This window comes from Gouania willdenowi, chromosome 17 (assembly GCF_900634775.1).
Source record: "Gouania willdenowi chromosome 17, fGouWil2.1, whole genome shotgun sequence".
NCBI lineage: Eukaryota > Metazoa > Chordata > Actinopteri > Blenniiformes > Gobiesocidae > Gouania > Gouania willdenowi.
Genome location: NC_041060.1, coordinates 30,104,734 through 30,119,309, shown reverse-complemented (window position 1 = coordinate 30,119,309; position 14,576 = coordinate 30,104,734). Strand labels below are relative to the sequence as shown.

Below are 14,576 nucleotides of genomic sequence, written 5' to 3'. Positions count from 1 at the left end.
TATATATATAATGTGTCCTTATAGTCATAATCAAGTTATAGGCAGGTTATGGGCTACGGCAAAAAATCAAATCTACAAAAATAATAATAATAATAAAATAATAAAAATAATAGTCTTGTTTTTGTACAAGCTCTTAGAAAATGTAAAGTTGGATTGTACATGTTCAACTCTATATAGATAATAAAAAGTCAGACTGACTTTAGATCAGCACTGTTCTGCTGGTCTTTGGGGTTGCATCAAAGAGATCCATACACAAATTAACTCATGAAAGAATATATGTGAGTATCAAAACTCAGATACAAGTTTAGATATATTTTAATGCTTTATTGGAACCAAATTATTAGAAATGTATGAACATTATTTCATTGTATTTTGAAAAGCGTTATGTATTTGCGCACACCTGCACATGAGATAAAGACAAATGTCTTGCTGAGCCCTTTCTACCAGAAGGGGGACCAGTTCGTCCTCTGTACTGGCCGATAGCAGCAGAGAAGCCGCCAGGGTGAGCGACGCCGGGTTTGGAGTCTGACTCCGGATCCGGGGACTCGTAGATCCAGTCATCCGCATCTTAGTGCGAACCCTCGGATTTTAATCATGCCTCTCTGTCTGTGTGTGAGTGCAGGCAGGCTGACAATGATTTCCTCAGTGATTACGTACAGAGCGAGTCCCTGCGGGGTAGGGGCCCCCTCTGGAGCCATCCTGATGGCTTTGGGGGCCTTGCTTCCATTTTCCATTATTATGTGGACTACCGGAGCGACAGCGCAGTCCAAGACCTTGCAGGTTTGTGATGAGGAGGGAGCTTCCATCTTCTCTCCGCTTCTTCATCCTCTTTTAAGAGCAATTTAGACGCTCACTTAGAACAGATTCCGAACCTAATCCCAGAATAGCAGAGTGGAGGCAGAAAAGGAAGAGACTGCGATAGTTTGGATACTGTTAGATGGAGAGGAAATGAAAAGTGTCATGATCATTTTTCCTCCTGTTTTTTTGGTTTGTTGATTTTTTTTTTTTTTTTTTTTTTTGCATTCTCACTGGAGCCGTGTTGCTGTGTCTGTTTGAGACGCCGAGCGAAAAGCAAACATATCGCTTTGATTTCCAAACGCGCACATTGCCGTCACGCGTGTGTGTTTTCCCGGAGAATGGACGCGCATGACGGGATCTCGGCAACCTCGCACTTTTCCTGACACCCTGCGCACCGATCAGGCTAATTGGATTTTATACCATCATCACCAACAGTGTCACGGCATGTTCGGAACGCGCGGCCAGCGGCTGACTTGCGTCCTGTAATGGTAAACAGCCAGCCGCGGCTCTGGTCAGGGACATTTACAGACACTTTACAGCTTTAGACTAAATTTGCCAGACACAAACTGAGCAACTTCAGCGTTTTTTCTCTGTAGGATGTCGCGCCGCAAGCAAGCTAAACCAAGATCCCTTAAAGGTAAGTGTGTGTGTTTACCACCAGATATGAGCTCCAGATGGATTGAACTCATTAAATGTAACTGTACATTCTTCTATTTCTTAACGCATTTCGGCAGCTCCGCGTTTAACTGGGCTTACGATCAGTCGTGAAGCAGCTTCTGGTCTAACTGGGGGGGAATAGTTCGATACTGTGGTCTGATGGAAGGGAGCAGCATCTGCGCAGGTTAAAAGGCACATCTGGATGCGTTAAAGACACTTCGGGTCGGAGCGCAGAGCCGTAGCCTGGAAGGGGGTGCACGGTCACGTGACGCCATAGAGTAAACTTAAGAAAACGTTTTTACCTGTTACTGGACCATGTCCGTGTGTACGATTTAAAGACATTTTTTCCAAGTGTTTGTTACTTTGTGTGTTGTTTTAACAGTTGGTAATAGTGATCTACTGAGGTGCATAGAAGGAGGGAGGGATTCACACACATATATAGACACGGAAAAAGACTAACTTTTTTATAGTATATTTTACATGTCTGTGCAGTGAGGACTGTTGTGTGTGTGTGTGTGTGTGTGTGTGTTTGGTGGTAGATTTTCACTTTGTGTTTTATATTGGCTTCCCAGCAAATAATGTCCACAATTCCAGATTTGCACCATGAAGGTTGTGCCCCCCGTCCCTTCTTACCCGACTTCCACCTTGTTCACATTACATAGGTCTCCAGCGGTACATTGAAGAAGCCACCATTTTAAATCAATACCCAGGAGGAAGGTGGAAATGTGAGTGGATGCACATCCTCCGACCATCAACCTCCAGACCTGCACTGCTCTATTCCCAGTAAACAGCTCCATACATAGATGTATTCTCTCACAGAGAACTGCTTTTCTTGTTAGCCGCCTTGACATTCGCTGTCCTCCCTCAAAAGACATGTCACTTGAATGTTATTGTCTCGTGCCAGCATGCCTACATGCTACAAGTGCGTGTGTGTGTGTGTGTGTGCGCGTGTGTGTGTGTGTGTGCAATAAATAGCAGGATTAAAAAAAAAAAAACACGTTTATTTTTTTAAGAAATATATATATTACTTAATAACTATAAATTATACATATGATTTATGGGTATTCACTAATATTTCCAATCAATCCAGAAGTCCCGACTTCTCTGTTGTTGTCCTGGCTGTTGGAGCAGAGCAGAATTGCAGACACACCATGTTGTTGTAAGGAAGGAACCCAGTGAATGATGGGCAGAGGCTATTGTTATTTGCCTACGTTTTCAAACATAGAGAGTCACTTCTACAGATGTATTGTACTTAATAACTTTTTTTTGTAATTCTTAGAAAAGTCACACTTTCCTCACATGATGTTACACTGGTAATGATCATTGGATTAGGGAGATTCCTGAAACGAAAGAGGATTCTTTAGATTTGTATTGCTGCATTTTATTCCTTATTGAGTGAATTTTTCCTCGATCTGTCTTTGACATTTTCCACAGTTCACAGTTCAGGTTTCATCTGTTCGGATTGTCTGTGGGTCAATGGTGGAAGTAGATGATCCTTACTTTTCCCGGAGGTGGAACACTTTGTTCTGTTGCAGAGAAGCTAAACAGAAGTGGACCAGGCAAAGTGAGCAGGACTTATGTGCAGCATTTCAGTGACTGCTGTGGGGAGTGTAGTTTTGGAGTGCTTGTCCAACAGATGAGAAAATAATGCTGTGACAGTTGGCACTTCTTTCTCCCCGGTGAACCATCCCCAACACACACCCATTTCTTGAGTATTGGCTGCTTGTGGGAGTCAGAGGTTATGTTTTTGATCCCATCGAGGAAAAGGACAGCATTACAAGTCCCGTTTCAATTAAGTCTGAGAGACAGATCCGGCTGCGTTATTGCTTGGGGGAATAAATGGCACAGGACGAGACCATACATCATTCGCTTATATGCAAACACCTCACCCCAGCCCACTGACATTTACTCAATCCACAGCCTCCGACATTTCTCCACTTTAGGCACATTGTAATTTTGTTTTGATGTGCAGACGCTTTGGGTCAGCACATTGCCTCCGTCAGAGGCGGGCAGCAACAAGGAAGGAGGATCTCGCTCTAAATCCTACATCTGACTGCCACTTTGTCTGTATTATAGTTCACTGTAATGTCTAGTTAACAGACGTGGGTTTGGAGTGTTTATTATTTTTGGTCCTGATTTGTCAATAGTTTGAGAAACAAAGTTTTCACGTCTGTCATTTAGGTGTGTGAATACATTTTGTATACCAGCTCCTCTAAGTATAGTAATTATCATGAAACCAGAGTTTTGACACCCACACCTTGAATATTTAATGCATATGTTGAGTGAATGAGAGACAGTTTCTCTAATATCATTTTAAGAAATTTTATACCTGTTTAAATTGATTTCAATTCATACACAGAAAATTAATTTAGGGAATTTCTGGTAGTTGTAATGAATTTAAAAGTAGAGACATGTACAATTTTTAGATAATAACAAGTACAAGCAGATTTTTAATCTTAATTAAAGCAATTTAAAAAACATAAAATGTCAAACTTTAGATCTAAAAAACAAAATAATGACAAAAATAAACAAAAAATGTTCCTTTTTTTTCTAGCACCATGACTACACTGTACGTGTAGATTTACGGTGTGTGTGTATCTTCCTAATTCTTTAAACACGGGACAATGTTCCAGGTGTTTTTGCATACCTGTGACAATGTCGTCAGGGTCAGGCTTGCGTCATCCTCACTTTTATAGGAAGCTGCTGCGCTCCAGCCTGCACACAATTAATGATCTGTGGCATAACACCCATTAACACTTTTCTAATGTGACACAAAAATATGGTTACTATTATCATTAAGGAAATTATGATCAAGCCTTGGAAAAATCCCATTAGCCCTGCTGTCGCTGCTGTTGACATGCGGCGCAGTGTGTTGGATTGGGTGTTGCGGGAGGTGGCCGATATCTCCTCCTTCTCCATGGCACGTCTCTCTCCCCATCTTAGATTTTGTGGCTGATGCACGGCTGCTTCATCGAAATTCGTCAAATTCCTTTCTTTCGCTCTCGTTTGTGTGCATTGATGTTGAATTTGTTGTAATTACAGCACCAGATTATCTATTGTAAGGCTAAAAGTGGATTTATCATTTTTCAATAATGATCTGCTTTTACAACAAGGATTATCCAAATTACACAACTCCTGTTTCAAATTATTTATGACACCAATCACCAGTTCAAATAATGCTCATCAGGAAAGTTATTCATGTGTAGAGTGCGCCCCCTCCCCTCTCTCCCCTCCCAGCCCTAATTGAGGAGGGTTGACCTTTCGACCCGAGCTAAATTGAGTTGTAGTCCCTGTGGCGAGCGTCTCCTTCCCGGTCAGTCAGGACGGATTACACAGCCATTGTGTCCGTCACTGTATCGGCCGGGCTGGCTGTAACCAAGCAGATGAGTCACACATATCCAGGAACACACACAGGGCTTTTTCTGAGACAAGCTCACACACACACACACACACACACACACACACACACACACACACACACACACACACACACACACACACACACACACACACACACACACACACTATTGTCTGGATTTCTAAATTACACTATATTGACCTATTTGGTGCTGTTTCCTTACTCAGCAGGATTTTTAATGTGTGAAAGTGTGTATTTGGATTCTCATTCAGTGTTGCTGCTCCCCAATTTTTATCTAACTTTCAACCCTTCCTAAAAAGTAAATGTACTGTTCTGGGAATTATTACTCCTGATGGGGACACTTCATTTGTCTACGCTGTGTGTGTGTGTGTGTGTGTGTGTGTGTGTGTGTGTGTGTGTGTGTGTGTGTGTGTGTGGAGGGGGGGGGTAGTACATGTTAATTAGTGGCCTTTTATTCTTGCCACTTGTTGTGGGATTATGTTTTTTTTGCTGCTCTGCATTTTAAGAAATCAAAGGAGCCGTGCTCAAACGGTCCCATGTGAGTTTGGTATTGTATCAACAAAACTGAGCAGCATGATTACAGCATGTTACCAGCTGAGTGATACACTGTACCTTGTCAAACATTAATTAACTGATAGCAGTGATGCTTTTAAAGCGCGGACAGAGATGTGTTGAACTGAAGCCATCCTAAGATGAACAGGAGCTGTCATGTGTATTAATTAAAGCTGCCCCTCCATTTAAATTTGCTTTTGATTGTTAATAAATGTCCAGTCAATTCTACGTTATACCTCATACAAGAACTCACCCTCCACGATTGTTCCAATCTTGTTTAATTATCTATTAGAAAGGTGCACACTGATGGAACTTGTTTACTTTAAAAGACACAACTTTTAATAAGTTCACAGTGGAAACAAATTGTCACAACCCACCATGTTGTTTTAGCACTTATGGCATTTTGAAATCGTTTTTTCTGCCTGAACTCCCTCTTCTCACCAACAGGGACGGTAATCAAAACTGAAACCGTCAATCTCTGGTAAAACCATGGGGGATTTATTGGGACCCCCATCACTAGCTCATTTAAATGATCCTAGATGCTCGGCGCTCAACAGTGCTGGAGAAAGTCATTAAACTCTCAGGGCTGCAGTCACTGTGGCCTTCTTTAACAGGACAAGGTTTCTCTGTTGGTTGATGCAGTCGTCCTCGGTGGCTCTGAGAAAAGTGTCTCCGTAGTGTTCAACTTCATCTGTTTGATCACTTTTAATTGATTTTGCTAATTAATTGCAAGACCCATGACCGTTTGTTTTGCATATATTTTTCCATCATTTATGAGTGTTAATGAGGGAGGAATCAATGACGAGAGGCAGTTTATTTCGGTGTTTTGTAGGAAAAAATCATTCAGGGGATCAGTTTTGGCTGGTCTCATAGCCCATCGGCAAACATAACGGCAGAGCTGTTTTTCGTCTTTAAGAAGAAACAGCTCTGCGGTTTCTTCTTCATTTTTTACTGCGATTTGACACCCCGCTTGACTTCGGCTCAAGCTCCCCTGAGGAAAAGGCTTCTGCCACCGTAGGATTCTGCCTTAATTATGCAAAGTACAGGATATTTTGTGCAATTTTTAAAGTGCGCCAGTTTCTGCTTTCAGTCAGTACCTCAGTCCCCTACTGGGAGGTCCTGTCAGACTCCCCTTTTCCTCTTTGCCCAAGAAAATGAAAGGGTAGAAAGAAAAGACATAATGGAGAAAACATTTCAACGCCAGGGGTGGAAGGCAGAGGTGTAAGAAGTCCTCAGTGAGACCCTCATTTTACATGGAACAGGTGGGAGACTCTTTTGTTCTCTTCCCGCTGTTAAAATCCATTTCATTTCTTGTACTTGACGTGCCAGAAGGAAGTCGCACAACTTCCAAAAAGGCTTGGATCTAAAAACTTCATACCTTTAACTCAACACTGTGAGCCCTGTTTTTCCAAGGCCTGTGCTGTTGTCAAAAAGTCAAATGTGGTGTAGTTGCCATTCTCTTAATGAGCAGACCAAGCCATCACTGATGTGTCACACGCTCTGTAAAGAGCAAAAGAAACTTAGAACTTCACATTTGGTGGTCAAATACATATTTCACTGTATGTTTTACATGATACAATTATCCTAGTGTACTTTCTATTTGATGCCTACCTAGTTTCTTCTGGAACCCTCTTGGTCATCATCATCAAGGTGTTTCTTTTAAATTTTGGTTTCTTTTCAACTCACTGTTGATGTTGGGAGGATGTCTTGGGAGGCCTTTATAATTCATCAAGTCATTACCCAGTCCAATATGTTATTCATATGAGTTGCTGTTTACCTTGTTGCCAAACCTCATACATATGAAAGCCTTGTGTGTGTGTTCCCAAACCACAGGTTGAGTTGTCCAAGAGCTGTTGAATTCTCATGGTGTTTATGTACAGAAGATCTCAAAAGTCAATAATAAAAAAGTGGAAAATCTGACTTTTTTTTCCCCACTGTTAACTGTTTTTTTTCCTTCTATTTCTTCTTTTCCTCTTTTTCTGGCAGTAGAAGACAATGTGACAGAGGACCAGCACAGTCCCGGGCAGACTGCCATTCCAAGCGGTAATGCTCCAATTCATATTTTATTATTTTCGACTGGAGTGGATCATATGTCTGTTGAGTCTTTGTTTTGAACAAAGTGATTTGAAGGTTTTTTTTCCCTGTTATTAAGATTTTTTTGCGAAAATTGCTTGAGTATGAGCTGCATGTGTTTTTGTCATTCAGTAGATTATGTTCTTTCCTCTGCATGTATGCAAATGTGCATATAGTTGTCCTTGTGTTCATGTGCGTTATTGCCATTTTTCCTTCTGCATGGAATACAGCTACGTAGATGAATGTGTCTTGTCTCTACGTGCGCCATTCACAAAGGCCCTCCAGGAACAGAGCGGTAATTCAGGTCAGGCTAGCAGAAAGCCTCCTATGAGTGAAGCCTGCTCCTGATGCACCATACTGTATATTTTCATTTAATTTGTCTCTAGTAAAGGTTACGTCTCAGGTGTGTTTTTTTAAAAACTTGATATGGATGGTATTGCCCAGCAGACGTGGGGCCCTCAGTACTCTAGGCTGCCACATTAATCTGGCATTTACCCAGTTTTCTTAGTACAAAATACAAGCGGTTCATGCATTTCTACATATAGTATGTCTAATTTTTCTTGCTTCTTATCAGGAGATGCTGGTTAATTTTGCGATCCTCTTCCTCAGTATCTGGTTGGTAATTAAAATAAGAAAATAGAAATGTATGTTGGTTTTGTCAATGTGAAACTGTTACCACAGTTACCACAGTAAGATTAAAATAAAATAATTAAACAAAACCATGTAAGAATCCTAAATTTGTATCTGACCAATGTAAATATTTGACATTGTTTTTAATTTTAATTTTAATTACTTGTTTATACATAAACAAAATAAAATTGAGAGAAGAGAGGGAAAAAGTCGACTAAATCTGTTCCAGATATAGTCGACTATAATATAAAGCAGAAGAGTTAATGTAATTTTTAAAGATTCAATTAGCATTTATCAACCTGATGTGGGATGGTGTTATTGTTTGTAAATACTGATTTGATGTTTGCTGAAGACACAAATATATTCTATAGTAGCAATAATTATAATGAACTTACAAGTACGGTGAATGGAGAACTTAACAAAATAAATTATTGGATGGATCATAATAAATTAATTGCAAATACAAATAAATCAAACGTATTGATATTTGGTAATTATAAAAATAAATTCCTTGGAGTAATATTTAACAATAAACTGACATGGAAAGCCCACACCAGACATAAAAAACTAAATTTCAAAAAGCCTCTCACTTATGAACAAAGCTAAACATTTTCTGGACCATGATGCTCTTCAAATGTTATATTGTTCCTTAGTACTTCCCTATCTCACCTATTGTATTGAAGTGTCTGGAAACAATTATCAAAGTTCCATACGTCCATTATTCCTATTACAAAAACGAGCAATAATAATTATACATGACTGAATATTTATCACACACTTATAATCTCTTTATTCTTTATTATTTATATTATACTCTGTTAATTTTATTTAAAGCATTTAAAAAATCTCTACCAGTCAACATACAAAGATTTTTCATTTTTAAACAGAACACTCATGGTACCAGGGGCTTTGGAAATTTTACAATACCCAAAATTGGATGCACCAGGAAGAGTTTTTTCCTTAAAGGAGCATAGGGCAGGATCTAGAAATCAGACTTCATAGTGACATCATAGTGGTTAGAGTAACTGCATCACCCAAGCCGCCGCGGGGGCGCGCATCAACTGTTTAGCATTGGAGCACAGCGGATTAGATACTATAACTAGAGTATGGACACCCGACCAAAGCCCAAAGGGAGCCGACGACACTGGACGGGTTGAGTTTGGACAGATATTTAGAACTGGTGGTCGGGTTCGTTCACATAGTGGCCACGGTAATATGATGTTTTTTTAATTCGAAATGAGTTATTTCAAATTAAATCATTCAGAAATAAAGTGTTCTGCTTCAGGTTTACATGGAAATAGTAATTCCCAAATTAAGGTTTACATGGACTTATTTATAGAGCATTTTTATATAGCGCTTTATCACCACACTGAAGCAGTCTCAAAGCACTTTACATATCAGCTCATTCACCCAATCACTCTCACATTCACACACCAGTGGGACAGGACTGACATGCAAGGCACTAGTCGACCACTGGGATTCGACGCATAGTCAGGTACTGGGATCGAACACCAAACCTCTCGATCAGAAAACGACCCACTACCACCTGAGCCACGGTCGCGCATATGGAAAAACCGGTTTCGGTTTAATTCAATTCCGCTTTAGGTCTGGGGGTTGGGAAGGCTCTGATTGGACAGGGGGCAAACATGAGGTATAACGTCTATCATGAATAACACACAACAAACCTTTCATTGTCGGTTGTAACACAGAAGACCACACATAAGAATTGTTTTCACCTTTATTTTGATAAATCTTATTATATATTTTGAAGTACGCTTTGGTCCACAGAGCGGAAAACAGATAAATAAATAATAGTAAATAAATCCCAGTAAAACTCCATAAAACAATAACCAGGAATAAATAGTTGCTCCCTGGTAAAGATCGTTCCTCTAACAACCGGTACAATAATAAACTTGGTGATATTACAGCCTGTGCAGCAGTATGGGGCCGCATTTACTTTGTCTCCAGGTCTTAGTTTCACTCGTCCGATGAAGCCTGTTCCGTTTGCCGATGTCTGTGTAATAAGTCCATGTTTATGCCTCTGTCCATCCACTCTTTTCATTATATCCATGTCTTTTAAGGCTCTTATTAAATAGTGTTGGTTCTACTCCATCTTAAATTATGTCACCACCAGCGTGTCATCGCTGCAAGTCGCGCATGAGCAGAACGACCGGAATAAACTTAAAGCGGAATTAAGTGTTGTTAACAGTTAAGAAGAAAGGAGAATTAAATCAAAATAAACCAGCAACCTAATTTGGGTTTAAGTTTAATTTGGAATTCAATTAGCATTAGGAATTAAATGTTTGCAGGGTTAGGTTAAAGAGGAATTAACCTTTTTTTCTGCCTTAAAGAGGAATTAAAGCTCCCATGTAACCATGGCCAGTGTCATTTGCACGCAGCGTTCTTCGTTTCCTGCTGCGGCAGAATGCAGCTTTAACTGTAACAGTGAGAGCAGTGATTCGCGGGGCAGGGAGGATGGAACAGAGGAAGACAGTTATAAAGGTTGAAAAATTCCTTTTTCTGCCCAATAACATGGATTATCCTTATCTTTGATACATGGATTATGTAAATAAATCCGATGGGTCTCTTGCGTGCACTGCACCCCTGTTTGTGTTTCACTTTTGCTTGTTCCCCGTGCGCTGATCTGATGTTGACATTAACAGTTGTTTGTTAATAAAATTCGTTCTTACCACTAAAACAAATGTAAATATGTCATTTCTATGAAAAAAGAAAGAAGTTTTCACTGTTGGGTCGGACTCGGATGAAAAAATGCGGCCTGATCTGCACTCCAACTCTGACACAGTTATTTATCTACACGTTGTCCATGTGACACTTTACTGTGCACATGCCTCTGTGGAACCAAACAGTAGTTGAGTCCACTGTGCTTGTCTTCTTTCAGTCTCCAAGCTGTCTTCTTCTCATTCTTTTTAACTTCCGGTTTATTTCCAACCCATTGATAACGCGCACTAGTGTCATTTGACGTCACCATCAGCGTCATTTGATGTCTTGTCTACAGAACTGGGAAATTTGCATCCAGAACAGCAGTTCAAAATGTATCACAATCTGTTGAAATAGGGGGAAATGTGTGTGGGCCATTAGCATTAAAAGACTTAAAATTATTTTGTTTATTTTTTCACAAAATCCTTGCCTATGCTCCTTTAAACGAAAAACCCTGATCATTTTTTAAAAAATTCACACTTTTTTTGGGGTGTTAATCTCACCTACGGATTTTAGTCTTGATAAACTTCATACACTAAAAATAAGTGCCCAAACATAGTTTTTTTCCCCACAACTCATTAAATAGTTTTATACCCATACTTCAATATTAGTCATTCCCTTATTTTAGCTCTCAAAGGGTGCTAGGTGGGCCATACACTATGGACAGGGCATCACTCCATCACAGGGCAAACGTATAGATAGTCATACGTGGTTTTGGATCAGAGTACGCAGAGGAAACCTATGCAAGCACAGGGAGAAAATGCAAACTCCAAAGAGAAAGGACCCAAGTGTCTACCCTAGGGTTCAAACCCAGGACTTTGCCAACATTTCTCCTATGGACTAGAATGTTTCTGTTATTGTTCCAGTTACCAAATACATTTTTACTGAAATTTGGGTCATGTCTGAGAGAAAGCTTTTTAGAGTTCCTTTAATTAATACATATCATTAGGAATTTGTTGGTGGCAGGGAAAAAACCTGCCTCCTTAACCCTCTATAGCCCCAGCTCCAGGGATGAAGGAGCGGGCATGAGAGGAAGATTTGCCTCGGAGACCTCCTGTCATCCAGAGCCAAAGCAGAGCTAATGAGTGTGCTGAATACAACAACCCCCCCCCCCCCAGACACACAAACCTTTCCCTGCTCCTCTATTCCTGCACCAACACCATCTCCAGAGTGTGGGGAGACAGCCGCCTCATGATCGATGCCTGCCTGTGGAGAAATCAGAAGGGCGTTAAAATTAATCTCTACTTTTCTCATTTGACTTTGTCGAACACATTTTAACCCCCTCCCCAGGATGCAGCTAGGCAAATGGTCATTGTGATACAAGCTGTGGTAAAGTTTTTAAAGGTGTGACGAGGGGACACCATCTGTTTTGACGGGTCTGAATTATAACATCAGTTAACCCTGTGCCTAAACAAGCCATTGTTCGGTCATACTAAAGCAGCAGAAAACACCATATTCTGAATGCTTTTCCGTTTTTGACAGACAGGGCTACAATCACCATTAAATCTCTGACAAGCTAAGGGCTTAATCAGACATGGTGCCACGCTTTGCCTCATAAGTAGACCCCCAGTTGTGCTCTTCTTTGGCTCCACAAGGCCCTGCATCCTGTTTCTCATTCATGTTTGATATATAGCCGAGGCAAAGGAGAAATGCTAACAAAAGAGGCCCTCCAAAAGATAGACAGTATTATGCATGGTATAGAGAGGCAGGAACAGTGTGATATCTGAGATTTAATGAGGCAGTGCGCTTTTTTACCCAGAGAGTCTGGAGCAGGCTTAGGATCGGCAGCTTTGGCTTTACCACTGTGCAGCCTGTCTGTAATTATACCCACATGCTCAGTGCATTTTTTTCTTCTTTTATATGTGCATCTCTTTCTTATTTCCATCCTTCTCACTTTGTTTTTCTTTTGGCCGTGCGTGTCTATTTTTCCTCAAAGTGGAGTGAACAGAGGCTAACAGAGGAGGTTGCAGAGATATGAAGGATCTGTCTGGGTGGCAGAGATGCTGTGAAGTCATTCTGGCGTCGCAGGCCTCAGGCTCTGCTGGAGGTTGAGGCTGCCCACAGATCAATGTACTGCAGGGCTGGATACAGCAGGAAGAGGAAAGGACTCTTTTACTCCACCACTTCAGAAAATCATATTCTCTATTATTCATTTCTTTTGATGTTTCACTTCACTAATTGTGTAGCTAGGCGCTCCGTTCAATATTATCACTTCCTGTGAGGGAGTGAGTAAGACAGAGAAAAAGCATTTGGTATGTTCAAATGTTGTTTCTCATTCAGCTGCTTTGATTTCCATTCTTCTCTGTGAGCTTTTTCTTTGTTGCCTTTTCCGACGTGTTGCTGAGACTTTAAGGGTACAGTGCACACCTGTAATTATACGTGTGACTGCCTTTATGTGATGCTTCCTGTGTTGTCTACCTTGATTTTTCTTGCTTCTCCTGTAATTTTTTTATAGCTTTTCCTGCTGTGCTACTCTAATACTCTTTAATATGTCACTTTAAGCTTGGCTATTTACAGATTTAAATGCAACCATTTTTTTGTATATATGCTTTAACATAAGTCTTTATGAGAGAAAGCAAATACATTTTACTTGCTGTTGGTATGAGCCCACAAATCTGATTCATCAAAAACCTTTGCCATTCAAATTGTTAGTATGGATCTTTAACAATCTTACAAGTGTCATGCTCATTGCCTCACTTTGCCATTGGGTATAGTTGCTCTTTAATGATGGGGGGATTGGTGGATGTGACGCTTTAAGCTGAAAGATTTCCAAATCCCATTCACACAGAGGAGGTTACACTCAGAGGCACATGTGCCATGAGAGTGTGGCGTGACCTATATACGGTGGGTGCGCGAAAAAGTTTTTAAATAATGAGGTGCCGGCAAGCGTGTGAAGGTTATTCAATCTTAATGTCCTCCTATTTCTGACAGCCTCCCTCACTCTGATAAAGGAGCGTACTCACCTTTGATCAGGCCCGCCGACACGTGTCGACAGAAGCTGCTCGCTGGTTAAAATGAATTCTTAATTTGAACTTGGGGTGGGTGGTTGGAGGGCGGGCAAGGGATGGGGGGACATCTTAAGATCTTGGATCTCTGTAGAAAATGATGGAGGATGGAAGTGGAGACCGTGATAATGATGTTTTAATACTACTGCACAAACCGCAGCAGAATATATCACTGTAGCTCTTTATTTTGCTACTCTCTGCTTTGTTTCATATGATATTCTCACTTTTAAGAATTTTCGTTGTTTCAACTTGGCTGTCTCTTTTCTTTGTTGCAAATGCTTGATTTTGATTTGATTTTTTGAAAAAACAAGTTTTGCTTGCATATGTGATCCATTTCTTGTGATTTCAAAGGCTTATATTTATACTCTTTTACTCTGTGTTCACTTCCTTTTCTGTCCCTGTGGTCAGCGTCTCCACCTGTCTCAGTGTGTGGGCCTCCAGTGGGGGGATAAGCCTCCCTGCCAGGGACTGAGGGTCCCCGTTGGGGCTAATGGAGCATAAAAGAGATATCAATTAAAGGGTTATTAATATTTAAAAGCAGAAATATTCATTCATATAAATATTGGGGAGGGAGAGGTCTGGAAGACTGTGCAATACAAAATGAAGATTGTGGCAGGATAAATGTCATCATAACACATCACAAGTCTGTGAATGATGGATGTGCTTTGGCTTAGACGTCAATCACTATCCAGATCCTGATACTTATTATACTTATTGTGCTGTAAAGACGAGCAATCCACCCGCTGAAATCTTCAAGCAAGATC

General features: G+C 40.5%; 1 protein-coding gene across 7 annotated transcripts in view; it reads left to right on the top strand.

Moving 5' to 3' along the window:
• Positions 1-525: 525 nt before the first annotated feature.
• Positions 526-14,576, top strand: part of LOC114479033 (zinc finger protein 521-like) — a 161,811-nt gene continuing 147,760 nt past the window's right edge. Inside the window, exons 1-3 of one of the 7 annotated variants that reach the window (XM_028472452.1) lie at positions 526-780; positions 1,395-1,435; positions 7,373-7,429. In XM_028472452.1, the coding sequence (XP_028328253.1) occupies positions 1,396-1,435; positions 7,373-7,429 (97 nt within the window). In that variant the 5' untranslated portion in view covers positions 526-780; position 1,395. Of the gene's footprint in view, positions 781-1,394; positions 1,436-7,372; positions 7,430-14,576 lie in introns of those variants that run through there. The other 6 variants (XM_028472450.1, XM_028472449.1, XM_028472455.1 and 3 more) reach the window with 6 other exon arrangements.